At 36.5% G+C, this 14,890-nt stretch overlaps 2 protein-coding genes across 2 annotated transcripts in view; one reads left to right on the top strand and one right to left on the bottom strand.

Moving 5' to 3' along the window:
• The window catches only part of LOC107724336 (uncharacterized protein KIAA1522 homolog), a 25,402-nt gene continuing 10,512 nt past the window's right edge, over positions 1-14,890 (top strand). Inside the window, exon 1 of the mRNA XM_016533217.1 lies at positions 1-411. Within this exon, the coding sequence (XP_016388703.1) occupies positions 300-411 (112 nt within the window). The 5' untranslated portion in view covers positions 1-299. The remainder of the gene's footprint in view (positions 412-14,890) is intronic.
• The window catches only part of LOC107724337 (tyrosine--tRNA ligase, cytoplasmic), a 20,824-nt gene continuing 18,225 nt past the window's right edge, over positions 12,292-14,890 (bottom strand). Inside the window, exon 15 of the mRNA XM_016533221.1 lies at positions 12,292-13,292. The gene's annotated coding sequence lies outside the window, so the exon portion shown is untranslated. The remainder of the gene's footprint in view (positions 13,293-14,890) is intronic.

Raw genomic sequence — 14,890 nt, forward strand, 5'->3', positions numbered from 1 at the left:
AGCACATACCCCTCCTTTCTCACATTCCAAGTGGCTGGAGTGAGCTGTGACTGATCATCGCTGAGAGCGGTGTGGCCTGAACAACAGAGGCGAGGAGGGAGGGTCTCTCTCTCATACACACACGTACAGCAGAGAGCGGGACATCTCTGTCCCTGCTGCGGCAGCTGGAGCTCTGAGCGGGAACAGGAATATACAGACACTGGGAGGAGGAGGAAGAGAGAGCGGGGAAGCAAGGGTCCATATGTGGCAGTCCAGTGGGTTTGGGGAGTCTAGAGCTGGTGGGGTCTGAGATCAAAGCCATGGGGAACTCCAACAGCAAGAAGAAAACCCAGGCTAACCTTACCAGCAGTCACCGCACTAGCAGAGCAAAGTCCATCTGGCACTTTAGACATGTGGATAAATTCAAAACAGGTAGGAAAAGATGTGAAATTCTGCATTTTGCAATTTATAAAGAGTTTGTTATTGCCCGGCTTAGATCTGACTCATAATAAATTGCTGTGGCAGTGTTTTATTTATTTAGATTTTATTTGATAAGTATGCCGATTTAATGTGGAATGTATAGAAACTTTGTCTAAAATGTATTTCAGTATGTATATGTGTATAACAAATTCCGTATTGGGGAATTAAAAGAAAAAAATATGATCTGTTACTGGAAAAACCCATATTGATCGATTATGTGATACGGACAAAAAAAAAAAGTACTGTGATGGTACCATGGTATCAGATGGTAATAGCATGGTACTTTGATATGTACCATAGTACTGAATGATTACTATATATATATGATATAAAGTACTTCAAGATATTCTCTTATACTATCGTGGTAACAGAGTTATTATAACTAAACTAACTAAAATTACTAAAACTAAAACAACAATGACAACAACAAATAAAATAATACATACATACATACATAAATAAAATTAGTTGCTTGAAATAAAATTAAAAAATTAATTAACTAAACTAAAAGAAAATCTACAAAACCTAAACTATTTAACTAAAAATTTAAAATAATAATAGAAATGTAAACATGTGATATAATAATAATAATTTATATTAGTGATACTAAAATAACACTGTTCAGCAAACTGTGGAAGTATCATTTTAACATACACAAAAAAAAAACTATATTAGTACCTGCATCACAAATTAAAATAAATAAATAAATAAATTACAACTTTTTATAAAAATGTATATTAAAATTAAAATGTTGATTTTGTAGATATTAAAATGGTGATATTGTTAAAAAACTATACAAATAAATAAATAAAAAATCAGTCATTCATAATGCCTACATGTGTCCAACAAACCATGGTAGTACCATCATACTTTTGGTGATTTCTGTTGTGTGGGAATCCTGAGAGATTTTGTGCTTTTGTCATTATGGGAGGGAAAGAGATCCAGGTGTCTCTTCCTGCGTTTCAGTGAGTTGTTTCAATGTCTGGGAAGGTTTGAGAGTGTTATTGAAATGGAAAATGCTGTAAACCCGTCACAAGTCTATCATTTACCGCTTGTTTTCCTCAAATTCCCTGCAATCACGGCTCTGTTATTAAGTTTTCAGACTTTCTGTTTAGTGCAACCTCTCATTTTCCAGAGCACACAACACAGGAGGTCTTTGACTGAAGGTTTGGTACTAATGTTCATCAGTATCAGCGCACTTCTGTGACTTCAGACTTTGGGCGTCTGAGTGGCTTTAAGACAGTCAGTTCTCTGTCATTTAAAATCACAGGGGAATGTCAGCACTAAGACCCCTGAAAGAAAATGAAATCAAAAGTGTACGTCAAAAAGAGCTGCTGTTTACAGAGATGAACAAATCTCCTGTCAAACACATCCCTTTCATCTTTGTCTCGGTTGCGAAGAACAAGATGCCTGTTTTCAAGTGGAACATTTCACCAATCTGACTTGCTTCGTAACTCACTTCGGCACCTCACTTTTCATGTGACGCAAAGACTCCTACATCAAAATATCTCTGTAGAGAAAATGGAAAGAGGAAATTAGCCTATTAGCAGTAATGTCATTTGGATTATGTCCGAATACTAAGACGTCTCCTTTCTCAACATGTTGTGAAAATTCTTCGTAACTATTTTGTTTTCCATAAACTTTTTGCCAATAAAAATTTAAAAAAATGCTTGTTAACAGATTATTTTTTCTTTTTTTTTATTATGTCAATGATAATAAAGACAACAAGAAAGATAAAAAGATAATCTAAAACCTATCCTCTTTGAACATTTGAGACATGAACATTATCTTCTTTGAACATAATTAGCTGCTATAGGTAAATTACTAGAAAAATAACAAAGTGCAGTAAATGGTTCAAATATTGGTGCTGCCAACCAATCTGTTCATGATTATACTAGATTGTCATATAACGCAGCCCAGCAGGCACCTTGATATCATTTTGATGTCAAATTTTAGTCAAGACTTGATCAAGATGCTGTAACATAATTTTAAATTCAGTTTGGACGGCAGTTGGTAATTGGGTGAAAATAAGAAGTTAATCCCACACTGAAATTGGTTTAATGTACAGTATATGAAGGCCAATATGTTTAATGTTCAATTTACATCAAATCAACATCATGTCAAGTTTTTGACGTCAGTTGGATTTGCATATTTGACCTGTTTTTTGACGTCAGTTTAGATGCCAATTTGATGTCTTTTCAACATCAACTGCCCACTGGGAGCATAGTGGACCGATTTTGTATAATAACTGGAAGAAAATGACACTTGAAGCCTTACATATTCAAGTTGAAAATGCCAGAGTCTGTTCTTTCATTAAAAATAAAGTGGATTCTGTAAATACTTGATCTCCTTCACTGACCAGTTCATCAGTGAAGGAAATTGAATATTTACAGATACAAATACACGTTTGTTTGCCATGAAATGTATGTAAATATGCGCATGTGCGCAAGGTATTTTTCAGTCTGATTAAGAAAGTAGTCTGATTGAAGCGTTTAGATGCTTATTTTTTTCAGGTCTACAAACTCCTTTCCAGCCCAATCGAAATTCATTCAGATTGCGCTCAATCAGCAATGCGTTTAAATACTGTTAGTATGACATGTGGACTAAAAAAATCATGCTGTATTGTTAATTCTATTTGAATATATAACAGCAAAATGCACTGAACAACAAAACTCCGGTGTTTTTTTAAGTGATGACTCATCTGAACAGAATCATGTGTGATTGGTTATAGCGCGCAATAGTGTAAAACACGTAAAAAGAAATATGATGGGACAAATAAGCCCTAATATTAATTAGATAATAATACTAGCCTAATAATAATCTTGATATCGTCAAAGGCATCAGCCACAGCCGTTATCTTTGACTGTCATCGACAGTGTTGGGGGTAACTCATTACAAGTAATGCGAGTTACGTAATCAGATTACTTTTTTCAAGTAACTAGTAAAGTAACGCATTACTTTTTTCATAATACTATCGTCTATTGGCACAACCCTAAAGCCAAATAACAAGTAAAGTAGTCATCAGTGCCATGCTTGTTACATCAGCATCTTGTAGATCTCAAATCAAACAATTTTCATAAATTATTTCTCCACCACCTGTGCTGCGCAACGATATATCATACTATGGTAGTTAATCAGTCAGTTGAAATGAGAATTATTATAAGCAAAACTGACTAACATTAATGAATGTGACCAGACAAACTTATATATAACAAAATATAATATGTTTGTCAAAAGGCAAAAACTATAAAACTGTAAAATCGAGGACTGACTGTGGAACAAAGGTTTGAATGCTATGCTGTATTGAGCGACTGTTATACACTCTTCCTTGGATTGTCTTTATGCATAGCTTTACTCATTCATCGAGCCGTTTATTCAGAAGAGCTGAATCTGAATGCATTCCAGCATACCAGTCTCTCTCCTCACGCGTGACTGGGCAGAATACACAACAGAGGGGTCGTCCCCTGTGGCGGCGGTGCTGCAAACGTGTGTCCAACGGTCTATAGCGGTTTAAATATTTAGAGGAAAATAAGTGTTCTTGTAGCTGAGCTCCACCTTGTGTGCAGCAAACTATTCAACCGAAGACTCTCAAGGTCCATGAGCCATTAGTGATGTTAGAGATTGATAGATGGACGTTGGATTATGGAGAATGAGTTCTCCTCATCCCATCAGTGCCTGAGCTGCATCAAGTCATGCACTGGGGAATCTGGGCTCACGGTGAGAAATCCAATATGTTAGGTCACGTGAATGATGATTAACACTGGACATAACTCTGACAGATCGCTCATCCCAGTCAACCAGGCTGCAGCTCAAGTGGGACTGGGGGAGGGTCAGCAGACTGCTGCGGAAAGCAGGAACTGAATAGTATAGACCTGTCTTGTGATAATACACCTGTCAGTGCTGCTACAGTGGCTATAGATTTTTCAGGCGTCTTAAAGATAACACTCATTGCATTAGTTTGCTCAACAAATATGATGTATCTATAGTGAATGTTAGTTTGCATGTATCATTGTGGGGGGGGGATTTGATGTTCAAACTTTCCACCTGTTTAAGACAAAACACGGAGAAGCCGCCTTCTAGGACCTATCTCAGAGGTTGGATGTAGTAATTACTAATTCCGTAGCAACAGGCTGCGGTGGGCGAGATATTCAATTTTTCATTATCCCTTGAACAGCATTCAACTAATCTCTTTGTGCACATCCTTCCCCCTTTGAAGTTTCAGTTAAAAGTGCTTCAATCAAGCACAGTGCCAAAGAGAGTTACAGAACAGCATGATAATCTGTCAGCGGAGGGAAATTCTTTCATACCCAAAATAGAAATTACAAACAGTTTTAATGTTTTTTTTAAATAGGATTCTAGAGCACACTCCAATTAATCCCCCTACACCAGTGACCTCAGGATTGAATTTGTTCTCAGACTGGCCAGGGTTCCTCAGGGAGGAGAGAGTTGCCTTTATTATATCTTGAGCTGCAACCAAAAGAACCCGCCAAATGTTGTTTCAAGAATCCCTGCCAATGTCAACCTGTTTTCCAAACTCAAATAGTTGTTTCAAGTCATTTAGAAACATGTTTTGGTTTTATTGCTCACATCTAGAAGGTAGTGATAGGCAGAATAGAAAAGGGCCCAATATAAAGCCATTGTTTCTGAATGTAATAGGGCCTGGTGCAGCCATTTCCTCCGTTACAGACAAATTGATTTAGCATATTAGAGGCAAGGAGACGACACCAAAGCCATCTTGTACACTTTTCGACCAACAAATAACATACAAATGGAAGCTGGGATAACAAAAATTAAAGTAGCTGGGATAAATATGATAGCTGGGATGTGCCTTTAAAGGGATAGTTCACTCAAAAATGAAGATTCTTTCGTCATTTATGCTACTGTCCTTTTATCTTTCCAAAACTGTATGACTTAATTTTTTCTGCAGAACACAGAAATCTATTATGAAAAATGGTTAAACTGTTTTCACCCAATTAATGAAAGTCAGTGGGGTCCAAAACAACACTGGCCCCCACTGACTTTCATTGTGTGGAAAAGGAAAATATATTTTATCTTTCATCTTTAAGAATACCGAAAGTCTTCGTATAATATTTTATAAGTTTGGTATAATATTTTATTTTTGGGTGAACTATACTTATAAGTAGTTCATTATTATTACTCAGCAAATCCAAATGTTAAATGCACAGTAATGTTGTAGGAGTGTTGTAATAGCCTATAGATTGTGACCCAACTTTATCTTTGTCAAACAACAGTAATTTGCTTTTCACTTGATGCTAAGACAATATGTCATCAGCCTTGCTAGTGCTTTGATGCAAGTTCTGTTAATGAAGTAGGTCATTGTGCTGAAGTCTGCAGTTTTCTTGCTTACCTGTGAACGTCAATGTAAAGACTTCAGAATTAGCATTCACTCTGTGTAAGAAAGCACACTAACAATTGCTATCACACACCACCCCTTCATCCTGATAGACTCAGGTAAATAAACTGAGGGCAGAGCTGTTTTTCTGCCTTGGCGCTCAGATATTGAATTGTATTAAATATTCACATATTCTTCTGCAAACAGACCAGGCTTGAAAGTTGTCTGATGCAAAGGTCTGCAATGAATTCTCAAGGCCATAGAAAACAGGTTGTATTGACTGGATAGTGTTTCAGTGATAGCAGCACAGTGGCTGCTGTATATGTGTGTCAGAGCAGAGCATGTGTGTTACAATGAGACTAAAGTACTTGTGATGCATTTATCCCAATGCACAAGGTAAGCTACAGTCATTAAAGGGAGATTTCTGCAGCATATAAAATCAGAAGCCTCTCTTGTCCAAGCAGCATTATTCATACCAGTTAAAACTGCATTTACTGCATTTTGCACTGTCATACCTCTCTAGATGGCCGTCTCCTCCACTCATGGTAATTACAGTAACTAACTGATAGTCGTCTGATGGTTAATTCACCCAAAAACGAAGATTCTGTCATCCTCATGTTGTTTCAAATCTGTATGACTTTCTTTCATCCGTGGAACACAAAAGAAGATATTTTGAAGAATGATTATGCTGCCAATTTCCATACAGTGAAATTATGTGTTGTAACCAATTACAACAGGCCAGCTTTGAGTAAAGCAGCTTACAAACTTCGCAGAACCTTTTTATTTTGTATTCCGCTGAAGAGAGAATGTCATACAGGTTTGGAGAACAACATGATGAATATGGTGACAGAATTTTCATTTTTGGGTGAACTATCCCAAACTCGTTGTATGGTGGATTTTTTTTATTTTTTTTTTATTTTTTTTTTACATTTTCTGTATAACAGCAAACACAGATTTGGCATTTGACTCTCTGTCCTTATGTAACACCAGGTAGCGTCTGTTTTCAGAAAACTTCTGTCTGTTCTGTATCAGAATCACACCATGTCCATTAGCATAGACAGAACTGCTCTTTGTGTTATTAGCTTGTTAAAGTAACACACACACACACACATACATACGCACACACAAACGCCAGCAAGGGAACTGTTTTTGATTTGTAACTGCTCTTTAATCAAATTTTGCTTAATAAAAAATTAATCTGACAGCTATGTATGAGACTCAAGAGTTCATGTAAAGTCACAGGACTGGTGTTATTACTTCAGAGCACATATACCACATGACAGACTCCAGATGCTCTATACTTATTTCCTAATTTCACTAATGAAGTCAATATGTCTAAATGATAAACTAAGGCCCTTCTGATGTAATTTAGTTTCCGATGATCTTCACAGAACCTTCAGTTCACTAAAATGCTGATGATGTTCTTCTTCTGTTGTCAAAATCAGCCGTGTTTGTGTCACAGCAGTAATCCAGGTGGCATTGTTGCCTGTCATCCTGTCTAACATAGTAGACATGAGCAACTCACATGTACAGCCTCTGCTTCTTGTGACAAATTTAGGTTGGTAGCAACTGAGAGGGAAAACTGGATTGACAGTGTCAGTTGATTACAAGCCACCATTGCTATTGTCTGCAGTCATTTCAACATCTCAAAACCAAGTGAAAGTGTCTTTGTGTGGTCTTATTGAACAGGGTTTGCCTTGTTTTAGGAAAGGAATGGATGATAACTGACAAATGGAATGCTGATAACATTTTCAGTGTATTTAGTGAACTAATGTAGCAAATATCCTCCATATCAACCTCACATCAGAACAATCCTAAAAGGCAGCTATATAGTTTTCCAATTCCTGACAGTTTTCCATTTTCCTAACTTTAAAAATAAATATGAAAGCTGGGATGTTCAAATTGCTGACAGTTTTAATGGGAAAATATTTTGGTCTGGATGGAGTTTCATTTGATGAAACTTAACAATAATGCAATTTGATGTATGCTAGACAGCATTTAGAACAATCATTGAAATTTCTATTCAATAAATAGCCGGTCACACTTAAGATTGGGGACCAGTTCTTAGTATTAACTAATTATTAACTATGACTTTTGCCTCAGTAAACTCCTAATTTGCTGCTTATTAATAGTTAGTAAGGTAGTTGTAAAGTTTAGGTATGGGATTAAGGGATGAAAAATATGGTCATGCAGAATAAGGCATTAACATGTGCTTTATAAGAACTAATAAACACCCAATATGCTAGTAATATGCAACTAGCAATAGCCAACTAGTTAATAGTGAGAATTGGTCCCTAAAATAAAGTGTTACCGAACAGCCATAAGTAAAATCATTACCTCAGTTTTCAAGTGGATGGGAACTGTGGCAAATAGCAGATATCAGAAGGAAGACACAGGGTTACTGGGTTGTTGCACATCTGGTTGAAGCATGTTGGTTCCTGCACTCACAGACCCGTTAATGGACTGAGAGCAGTAAAGACGCACCCATCAGTGTCTCTAAATCTCCTAACTGAGCTGTACTGCCTGCGGTGGGTCTGCTCGAGTTCACTCTGAGACTAAGAAAAAATTCACTATTATTATCAAACCTTTTTTAAAACTTCTGTATGAAATTCTTTCTTCTATTGAACATAAAAGGCAATATTTTGAACAATGTAGCTAACCAAACGATTTTTTTTTTGGAAGTCAATGGCTACCAGCAACTGTTTGGTTAGCCACATCCTCTTTTAATGTTCAACAGAAGAAAAACCCATACAGGTTTAAAACAACTTGAGGGTGAGTAAATGATGACATAATTTTCATTTTTGGGGGTGAACTATCCCTTTAAAATGTAACACATGACTGATATCTCATGTACAGCAGTTTGTTAATGGGATGTGTGCCATTACTTTTCTAAGCAATCAAACAAAAAAACATAACAAAACAAACTTAGAGGTGGGTGCCCTTGTGAAAAAGAAGTGTGCTTTTCTGTGTAAGTACACTTTTAAATACATGTCACATGAAAAGTTTTACCTTAAATTATATGTGTTACATTTCTAATTACAATTATTACAAAAATGACTAGTCCTATAAGGTACATTTTCATTTATAAGAAGTTAACATTCAACTGAATTTGAGTTTCTCAAATGATTACTTTTAGTTCATACTGAAGTATTATTTTAAAGTATATTATTTCCATAATAAATACTCTTTTTTTTTCAAAAGTATGCTAAAGTGTATTTCTTTTTCACAAGGGGACTCTTGACTTGGTTCACTCAATATCTTAACAAACTTAGCACAAATAAGCACCATGGATACATTTCTTCTGTTTGAAGTATACTTTCAGCAAGATGTGACAAGTTGGCCTGTTTTGGGGTCAAAGGTTAAATGATGGTCGTAAGGCTTGGGGTAAGAACCTGTGCTTAGCTATAATATCTAACACAACTGTTCACAGAAAGGAATTAATAACTGTATCGTAAAAGCCCTATACAGGCTTAGTGACAGTAAACAAAATAATTGTGTTTTAGTAGTTACCAAACTATTAACAATTAATGTTTTTTGGTTGTTGCAAAACACTCCCCCGTGGGCAAAAACCTGACAGTTAGACAGGTTTGGAAGAAACATTGCTTTGTAAAACGCGATCTCCAGCTTGCTTTGAACTCAATTTGATTAATGTAACTATTACATCATGGAAAGAAGCGTGTTTTACCCACAGTGCCATGCACAGGTCATGCATCCTGTTTTTCTGAATGTGGAGAATGTGGCTTTTCTGAATATATAACGTGCATGGATGGCATGAGGATATACTTTCACATAACTGGGTTTAATTATGAGCTGTTACATTTTTGGACAAAAATAGGATTGCAACTTATACATTTAGGCCATAATAAAAGCATTTAAATGCATTGAAAATCAGAGGGCACACAGACTATGTTAGAAAGTTTATGTGAATATGAGTAGCTCACAGAGCTTGAGCTTTGAGGCTTGGACGGCTCTCCTCGCTGTCCACAACAGCCTTCTGTGGTGTTAAAGAATAAAAATACCACTGAACTCAAATCCCTTTCAGAATTCTTGTATCCGGCATGTGTTTGATTTAACCACAGTGGAAGGATATTCACTATAATATTTACATGTTTTTGGTTCCTTTCTATGTCTCTTTCTTTGCCTTTCTTAGAAACGCTTGGAAGTTTTGACCACAGGCTGCATTGCACAGCATTCCCAACTCTTAGATCCTAGATTAAATCCCTGGCAGGGATATTGAAATCACTTCATAAAAATCATGTTATAAGAATGTTTTCTGAAGTTCTGAATGAATAAAAATACATTATGTGAGACCCACACAATGATCTGTGCAGTATAATCAATGTAATTGACATTGTTTTGGTCGAAATGGCTTGTTGCCTGGAGATGTTGTCATTATGAATGATCAGATGTGATAAAGAGAGAGAAAGACTTTGCTCAGGGTCACACTCTGCTAACAAACACTAAAAACTGACAAATAGTCTCTCAACTCTGGAGAAACCAGTCTTAATAAGCAAACACATTAAAAGCCATGCTAAGTAAAAAAAAAAAAAAAAAAAAAAAAAGGGTGAGATTGTTAAGAATAAGGACATGTAAATGGGTCATGTTTATGGGTAGAAAGCACAATGACGAAAGAATGTAAATATATTGCACTAGCATATAGATAGATTCAAAGCTTACAGCATGGACTAAATGCCACAAAATTGTAATTGTATTTTAATCAGGTGTTTAATTTAAAAAGCCCTCCCAACACATTATTTAAATTTTTTTATTTCATTTTATAACACAACCTCATAAAGGGACAGAACAGTGGCTAGATTGAGATCCAATGGATATAAATAACAAGAGCATGAGCACAATACACACTCACATAAACACTGGTGTTGCTTAAAGAGAAACAATAGATGCTTTTATTTGCATGGCCTAATGTCAACTCTACATTTAAGCACCACAGGGTCTTACCACTATATACACAGAGATAAAGTATCTGTTTCAAAACAATAGTTGCAAGGTTCTTTTAACAAGTCAAGTAAATAAATCCATCTTCTTGTTTATTAATGAACCCTTTGGTAAAAGGTTAAAGCTCTACCGTGTTTGAAAATAAAGTACCACCATCACTAATCCTTACCCTATACCTAACTTATAGTGCTAACAAAAGCTCTTTGAGCTCTTTGATCAAGTGTTGTGATTGTGTTTCACTGGACTCATATGTACAGTACCGGAGCACTCTAATTTGCAAGTTCGGTGCTGTACCAGGTGGGCTTCCAAGCAAGTTTACTACATCAGAAAGGCCATATATGTGGAGCTAGTTATGTGATGCAAACGTCAAAATATGTTAGTTTACAAATCATGCGTTTTGGTAAAAGTGTTTTGAGGTTCTAACATAGTATTGTGCAAGGAACCATTTGAAAATAAAGCTTTATTAATAATCTAATTAATAATGCATTTAAGATTTGTGTGAAAAGGAACAACATTTGTTGGTGTTTTACTGCCACTAGTGTTCATTTCAGCTGGAAACTACAGTGAAATGTATAGATAGTAGAGGTCTGGGAGAGGGAGAGAGAGAGGGGGCTGAAAGTTGCGTGTGTGAACCTCATTCCTCATTGCAGAGAAATATAACGTTGCGAGTCAGTAGCCTGTCGAAGCTATTTTACTAATAAAAGTTACCGTGCTGTGTTGTCGTGTGCAATAATGTCTATGAAAGCAGCGTAGGTTACTGCATATACACTCTAAAAAATGCTGGGTTAAATATAACCCAGCGCTGGGTTAAAAAGGGACAAACCCAGCTATTGGGTTGTTTTGACCCAGCGGTTGGGTTGGGTCAAAACAACTCAATAGCTGGGTTTGTCCCTTTTTAACCCAGCATTTTTTAGAGTAGTTTTAGTTTAGCTATAAACCAGAGCCCGACCCGAACTTGAAGCTATTCATTAAACATTAACCCGAACCCGACCCAAAACCCGAAAGTATTTTGGGACCCATCTGGGCTCGGGTCGGGTAGCAGACCTCTAATAGATGGTTTCCTCACTGACCCCCTGCAATATATAGGGGTGCGCGGGGCACAAACTACCACGGGGTTAGTTGTAACACGTGGTTTTAATATTTCCACACATGCTAGCATAACAAAATTGATGGTATTTACTAGTTGCTATATATAAACTATATACAGATAACATTTTTAACTGTCATATGGTCATGTGACAACGTGCCCCTCAGATGTTACAATGTACCCCACCTACGGGGCATGTTGTCACATTTCACTTCCTTTTTTTGAGGGTAAATAAAGAGAAACGTATACATTGTAATTATGAAACAAAGCGTCATATTTGTTCTAGACAAGTGTGAAATTGCTGTGGATAAAATATTATACTCTGAACCCCATGTGGATTAACAAACTGAGAAAGTCAAGAAAAAGGCCCTAAAAAAGGCCCTTAGAAGCTTACAACTTTTAAAACGTCAGGAACACCATAACAGAAAAGCTGCTGTTTTTCCTATATTAGTGGCATGCAGCTGCTTGTTAGCACCAAGCGACCTTGTATGACCTCTGTTATGATGATAGTAGAATACAAAGCAGATGGAATGCAACATACGAATCACTATATATTTCACTGTAACACTTTTATTGGTAATAACATTCAACATACAGTATGACCTTAGTCTGGAGGAGGGGCTCCATTTTCTTTTGTAGACATTTGCATCATGAAAATTAGACTGATGTTGTTTGGGATGAGAGCAATATACACTAAATAGATTTCCTGAAATCAAATATTCAATATCTTATTAGGAATATATAAACATATTAATTTGCCACTTACACTACACACTCAAATAACCCATGCATCAGTGTGTATATTAGAGTCTTGGGTGACCTTTTTTTTTTTTTCCAAAAATCATGGCGTCCCAATCTTTTTATTAAATACTTTGCTTGAAAGGAGTTCTTGTGCTGCATTTCTTTAAAACAAAAGCCACTTGATTTGCTATTTTGCTATCTATTGCAGTGACATATTCATACGTTTTAAGCACGCTTTAATTGTCTATTAACTTCTGTGGCTATTGTAAATTTAGTATGGAAGACTGTGTGTCTGATAGAATGAGAGACATCCTAAAACATCGTAACGCCTGCAGAATAAACCCTGCATGCTTCTCAACCCCTCATGCTATTATTAGTAAGTATTGATGAAGCTTTCAGGCAGGGGGAAAGGATTACTTCACACAGCGTTTTTTTGTACATAAGATTTATAGATGCTTCAAGGGACTTGTAAACACTGATAGATGCAAACTTCATCACAGCCAAGAAAATAAACATGTCTTTGACTTCCTGGCACTAATGACTTGAGGTGGTGCACAGCAGGGCGCTCTAAAATTAACCAGATGATCAGGAGGGGAGGGGAGCAGAGCTGAGGAAAAACGCCTCATCATCTCCTGAGACATTGAGAAGACGCCCTAGCACATCAGTATCATCTCCTCCAGTCGTTTAGTCGGATTCCTTGAAAACAACACAGAGGAGGCAGTTTTATGAAAGCAAACCATTGTCAGAATGGGAGATTTGGGTCTGATATCTGGGGCAGGGCTCTGTTAGTCACGCTTAACCAACTATAGCATATAATGAAATAAATGTCAACAATTGACGCACTTGTTGGCAAAAGTCAAACTACTGTAATTCTGTGACTGTATAATAGTAACAAAGAATGCCAATTTCTAGACATTTATACAACTTTTATGGAAGATTTCACATGGCTAACGTGCATTGTTTGGTTGAAGCTTACCTGTGATCAAACACAAAAGCAGTCATGGAAAAATTTGGAAAATAAACGCTAAAACAGCTGCAAGGTACATTAACCTTCTATTGGTGTTTATCCCAGATTAAGTCAGATGTTAAAGAGTACGCCCTCCTTTGAAAGCCCCAGGACAAAATGATCCCACGTTTATAAGTAACTACTGTATAAGCACATAGTCTCAGTGGGTGGTGGATAGAAATATTTAAAGTATATTGTAGTTTCAAATTTTCATTGTTCTCAGACCTACAGGCTATAGTACAATATGCATGTGCACCTATATATAAACACAAACTCGCATACAGACACAAAAACTTTCAGTTTATATGTATTTTCTAAACTATAGCGAATAAACTGTAATATAATGTGAGAAATGTTGAAGGTGTCTGAATAAATTTTGGTTTGACTATATATATATATATACTGTGGGTACGGAAAGTATACAGACCCCCTTAAATTTTTCACTCTTTGTTATATTGCAGCCATTTGCTAAAATCATTTAAGTTAATTTTTTTTCCTCATTAATGTACACACAGCACCCCATATTGACAGAAAAACACAGAATTGTTGACATTTTTGCAGATTTATTAAAAAAGAAAAACTGAAATATCACATGGTCCTAAGCATTCAGACCCTTTGCTGCGACACTCATATATTTAACTCAGGTGCTGTCCATTTCTTCTGATCATCCTTGAGATCGTTCTACACCTTCATTTGAGTCCAGCTGTGTTGGATTATACTGATTGGACTTGATTAGGAATGGCCCAGCCAGAGCCCTGACTTAAACCCAATTGAGCATCTCTGGAGAGACCTAAAAATGGCTGTACACCAACGTTTACCATCCAACCTGACAGAACTGGAGAGGATCTGCAAGGAGGAATGGCAGAGGATCCCCAAATCCAGGTGTGAAAAACTTGTTGCATCTTTCCCAAAAAGACTCACGGCTGTATTAGATCAAAAGGGTGCTACTACTAAATACTGAGCAAAGGGTCTGAATACTTAGGACCATGTGAAATTTCAGTTTTTCTTTTTTAATAAATCTGCAAAAATGTAAACAATTCTGTGTTTTTCTGTCAATATGGAGTGCTGTGTGTACATTAATGAGGAAAAAAAATTAACTTAAATGATTTTAGCAAATGGCTGCAATATAACAAAGAGTGAAAAATTTAAGGGGGTCTGAATACTTTCCGTACCCACTGTATATTTAGGAATATATTCCCAGTTTCAGCTCTCGTCTCTGTCAGTTCTACTATTCTGCACGAAGTGGATCTGGGCATGTTTTGGAAACTTTAGGAGATGTTCATTAGTG

Source organism: Sinocyclocheilus rhinocerous, unplaced genomic scaffold (genome assembly GCF_001515625.1).
Source record: "Sinocyclocheilus rhinocerous isolate Xijiao unplaced genomic scaffold, SAMN03320098_v1.1 scaffold574, whole genome shotgun sequence".
NCBI classification, from domain to species: Eukaryota; Metazoa; Chordata; class Actinopteri; order Cypriniformes; family Cyprinidae; genus Sinocyclocheilus; species Sinocyclocheilus rhinocerous.